The sequence below is a fragment of the Protobothrops mucrosquamatus genome, unplaced genomic scaffold (assembly GCF_001527695.2).
Source record: "Protobothrops mucrosquamatus isolate PMUCROS unplaced genomic scaffold, P.Mucros_1.0 scaffold4440, whole genome shotgun sequence".
In the NCBI taxonomy this organism is placed as follows: Eukaryota; Metazoa; Chordata; class Lepidosauria; order Squamata; family Viperidae; genus Protobothrops; species Protobothrops mucrosquamatus.
In genome coordinates, this window is record NW_015390351.1 from 50,361 (window position 1) to 55,281 (window position 4,921).

At 48.7% G+C, this 4,921-nt stretch overlaps 1 protein-coding gene across 1 annotated transcript in view; it reads left to right on the top strand.

The window, feature by feature from the left end:
• Positions 1-622: 622 nt before the first annotated feature.
• Positions 623-4,921, top strand: part of LOC114923574 — a 28,154-nt gene continuing 23,855 nt past the window's right edge. Inside the window, exons 1-5 of the mRNA XM_029286661.1 lie at positions 623-662; positions 2,192-2,286; positions 2,367-2,526; positions 3,814-3,911; positions 4,322-4,403. Of these exons, the coding sequence (XP_029142494.1) occupies positions 623-662; positions 2,192-2,286; positions 2,367-2,526; positions 3,814-3,911; positions 4,322-4,403 (475 nt within the window). The remainder of the gene's footprint in view (positions 663-2,191; positions 2,287-2,366; positions 2,527-3,813; positions 3,912-4,321; positions 4,404-4,921) is intronic.

Sequence of the window (4,921 nt, forward strand, 5' to 3'; positions counted from 1 at the left end):
CAGGTAGGTGGCTCTCCAGACGCCGCAGCTCCGGCCCCATCTTCAGAAGAGGCCACATCAGACAGAGCGCACGGCCTAATCTGGCTTCTTTGAGGACGTCCCCAAGGGGCTTTTTCAGGAGGCAACTGGACTTTCTTGTCCAGTCAGAACTGAAGAAGCTTCTGGGATGAGAAGCGAAACATCTTCAAAGAAAAACAAGGGAGTCCAGTGGCCTCCTGGAAAAACAGCTTTGGGACAACCAGGACCTGGATTGACTGAGGATCTCTACGGATTTCTTTGAGGATCATTCTTCAAATCAACCACTCCCTCATTTCCGCTCCTCTAGTCTAGGGCAGGGGGAGGCAACCTTGGCTCTTTTATGGCTGGTGCACTTCAACTCCCAGAATTCCTGAGCCAGCATGGCTCAGCTTGGAACGCTCTCCCTTTTCCCTCAGCATGGCTGGCTCAGGAATTCTGGGAGTTGAAGTCCACGAGTCATAAAAGAGCCAAGGTTGCCTACCCCTGGCCTAGACCTGTGGATCCTCAACTCCCAGAATTTAAACAAAAAATAAAAAAACCAACACAGTAGCAGACCAATGTGAAGTTTGGTTCATTTTTACAGGAGACGGACCTTTCCCAGGAAATGGCAGAAACCAAAGAAAAAATGGCAGAAATTGAGCAAGGTACGTGTCTAGGCGGAGATGCAGAGTGCGCCTTTTGATAATGATGATGATGATGATGATGATGATAATAATAATAATAATAATAATAATAATAATAATAATAATAATAATAATAATAATAATAATAATAATAATAATAGTAAAGTTGGAAGGGACCTTGGAGGTCATCTAGTCCAACCTCCTGCTCAGGCAGGAAACCCTATATACCATTTCAGACAAATGGCTGTCCAGTCTCTTCTTAAAGACTTCCAGTGTTGGAGCATCCACCGCTTCTGGAGGCAGGTTGTTCCACTGGTTCATTGTTCTCACTGTCAGGAAGTTTCTCCTTAGTTCTAGGTTGCTTCTCTCCTTGATCAGTTTCCACCCGTTGCTTCTTGTCCTGCCTTCAGGTCCTTTGGAGAATAGCTTGACTCCCTCTTCTTTGGGGCAGCCCCTGAGATACTGGAAGACTGCCATCCTGTCCCCCCTCGTCCTTCTCTTCATTAAACTAGACATCCCCAATTCCAGCAGCCGTTCCTTATATATTTTAGCCTCCAGTCCCCTAATCATCTTTGTTGCTCTTCTCTGTACTCTTTCTAGAGTCTCTGCTTCTCTAAGCGGAAGGACGCGCAATGCTGCCGATTCAGCTTTTTGGGGTGGAAGAAAGAAAACCTCTAGGTCCAGGTGGAGGAAAAATGAGGGGGATCAAAAGGAGGGGGTCATTTCTCCCCATCTAAAAATTCAGGCCCATGGCAGATACCAACTTGGGTATGTCTAGTTTATGATGGCGAACCTTTTAGAGACCGAGTGCCCAAACTGCAACCCAAAACCCACTTATGCATCGTCGAGTGCTGGGTGGGTGTGGCCCATTGGGTGGGCGTGGCCCATTGGGTGGGCGTGGCTGCGGTGGTAACGGCAGACGGGGTGGGACTAAAACGTTCAATCAATCAATTCCAACTTTGCAAGATCTTTTTTTTTCCCCGCGAGAAGTTGAAATTGATTGATTAATTGAACCTTTTTTTTTTCCCACACAGCGGTGGAGGCCTAAAGCAAAAAGGTTTTATAAAACCCAGCTGAAGGCCTAGGACTGGGGCGACGGTGTGCGTGCCCACAGAGAGGGCTCTGCGTGCCGCCTCTGGCACCCGTGCCATAGGTTCGCCACCATTGGTCTAGTTTAACAAAAAGATGGATCAGGGCTGACACGATCCAAGGCCTGGAGACTAAAACATACGAAGACCGGCTGTGGGACTTGGGCTTGGCTGGTCTAGAGAAAAGAAGAAATAGGGGAGACATGATAGCAACGTTCCAGTACTTGAAGGGCTCCCCCAAAGAAGATGGGGGTCAATTTATTCTCCAATGCACCAGAGGGCAGGACGAGAAACAATGGTTAGAAACTGATCAAGGAGAGAAGCAACCTGGAATTAAGGAGAAACTTCCTAACAGTGAGGACAATTAACCGGTGGAACAGCTTGGCCCCCCGATGAGGGTTGCTAGTTTGGGGGGGCATTGCTCTAACACCCCCCCCTTTGTCTCGCTCTTCCCACTCCCAGCTTCTCAAGCCCTCTTAGCTGAGTTGTCCACCATGGAGATGGAGTATGCCATCGAGAAGAGCTGCCGAGAGCAGGCGGAAGCCTTTGCCATCCAGGTGAGGAGGGGTCCCCTCCGACCGGGGGCCGGGGAGGACCCCCTCTACGCAACTCTGCCACCCCCTCTTGACTTCCACAGGTGAGCAGGGAGAACAAGAAGCTGCAGCGGATCAGCCTGGCGCTGCTGCCGGGGCTGGCGCTCCACCAGGAAGACCCAGCGGGCTTGAGCGGCGGCGGAGAAGGCGCCGCTCCTGACTCTGCGCTGGATCCGATGGGCAGGTGCCTTCAGCAGGTCAAAGGTGAGCCAGGGGGTCCTCCTCCTCCTCCTCTCTTCTGCCCAGGTGGAAAGGACCCCTCTGGCAGTCCGGAGACCCCTGGAAGGGAGAGTGGATGGGCTGCGGAGGGAGGGGGGGGGAAGCGAAGTCTACAGATGTAGAAATAAAAAGTAAAGGTAATCTGAATAATAGTCTTAGGGCCACGGCCATTCCTTCCTTCGCCATTTCCTTCCTTCCTTCCTTTTTTCTTCCTCCCTCCCTCCCTCCCTTCCTTCTTGTCTCTCCTTCCTTTCTTCTTCATGCCTTCCTTTCCTCCCTTTTTCTTTCCACCTTTTCTCCTCTCTTCCCTTTTTCTATCCTCCCTTCCTTTCATTTTCCTTGTCTCTCCTTCTTTTTCTTCCTTCTTTCCTTTCTCCCTCCCTTCCTCCATCCCTTCCTTGTCTCTCCTTCCTTTCTTCTTCATGCCTTCCTTTCCTCCCTCTTCCTTTCTACCTTCTTTCTCCTCTTCCCTTTTTCTATCCTCCCTTCCTTTCATTCCTTCCTTGTCTCTCCTTCCTTCCTTCCTTCCTTTCCTCTCTCCTTTTCTACCTTTTCTTCTTTCTTCCCTTTTTCTATCCTCCCTCCTTCATTCTTTCGTCTCTCCTTCCTTTCTTCTTCATGCCTTCCTTCCTCCTTCCTTCCTTCCTTTCCTCCCTTCCCCTTTCTACCTTCTCCTTTCTTCCCTTTCTCTATCCTTCCTCCCTCCTTTCATTCCTTCCTTGTCTCTTTCTTTTTTCTTCATTCCTTCCTTCCTTCTTCCTTTTCTTCCTTCTTTCCTCTCCCTTCCTACCTTCTTTCTCTCCCTTTCTTTTCTTTCTTCCTTTCTTTTTTATCTCCCTCTCTCTCTCCCTCCCTTTCTTTTTCTTTCCTTTCTTCTTTCTTTCTCTCCCTCTCTCCCTTCCTTCCTTCCTTCCTTCCTTTCCTTCCTTCTTTCTTTCTCTCCCTCCCTCCCTCTTTCTTTTTCTTTTTCTTTCTTTTCTCTCTCTCTCTCTCTCTCTTTCTTTCTTTTTTTCCTTTTCTTTTCTTTCTTCCAGAGCTTGGTGTGGTGTTTTTCTTAGCTCCGTGTCAGTCCAGCCCCTCGCAATCCACACCATGCCCTCCCCATTTTTTTTTAAAAAAAAAGCTGCTTTATTCTTCCAAACGAGAAGAGGAGGTCCTTGGAAATGAGGCCCACCAGTCTTGACCTCCAAGAGGGACCCCCTGAGTAGTTGCCCCCCCCCCAGGCAGGTCCCAGAGGCTTCTACAAGATAACAGGGTCTTCCTTTGCTCCAGACCTTCAACTCAAGGTGTCAGGGCTGCTGGAGGAGAAGAAGGAATTGACCACCCAGGTGAAGGAACTCCAGGCTCTTGTGGGAAGGCTCCAGCATCAGGTACGATGGAGTAGGGCCTGCAGTGGTGTTTCTCAACCTGGTCTCCTTTAAGATGGGTGGACTTCAGCTCCCAGAATTCCCCAGCCAGCCATGCTGGCTGGGGAATTCTGGGAGTTGAAGTCCACCCATCTTAAAGGAGACCAGGTTGAGAAACCCTGGCCTAGAGGTTTTTTTTGGGGGGGGGGGGAGACAAAGGGCTCCTCAAACAGATTTAACGCAAGCAATTTCCTTCTGGTGAAGGAGGCCTCCTCTTTTTTTTTTTAAAAAAAGAAAACTTTTATAGTTTCTTAACGTTCTATACATTTTCTGAGCGGAAGACGATGACGAGAATATCGTTTTTCTTTTTTTTTTTTCTGGCTTGCTTCCTTCCTTCCTTCCTTTTTTGTTTTTGTTTTGTTTTTTGAACAAAGCTAGAAGAGGAGTGTGCGGAGAAGCAGTCTCTGAAGGTTTTGAAGGAGCACAATCAGAAGATGCTGAAGAGGGTCAAGCGAGGTGAGTTTGTCTCCCACTTACACATTCACAGAGACAAGGAAGGAGATGAATCTGTAGAAAGACTGGTCCCTGGGCAAGGTTGGTGTGGGATGGATTTTGTGCCCCTCCCCTCCCCTCCCCCCTTTCCTTTCTTTTCCCTACTCACTTTTCTTTCCTTTCCTTTCCTCTCCTCCCTTTCCTTTCCTTTCCTTTCCTTTCCCTACTCACTTTTGTTTCTTTTCTTTTCTTTCCTTCTTTCCTTTCCTTTCCTTTCCCTTCCCTCCCACCTTCCTTTCCTTTCCTTTCCCTACTCCCTTTTCTTTCCTTTCCTCTCCTCCCTTCCCTTTCCTTTCCTTCTCTCCCTTTCTCCTTCTCCTTCTTTCTCTCCTTCCCTTCCGTTCCCTTCTATTCCCTTTCCTTTTCTCCCTTTCTCCTTCTCGTTCTCCTTCTCTCCTTTCCTTTCCTTCGCTTCCCTCCCTTCCCTTCCCCACTATATTCCTTCTTTCCTTTCCTTTCCTTTCCTTTCCTTTCCTTTCCTC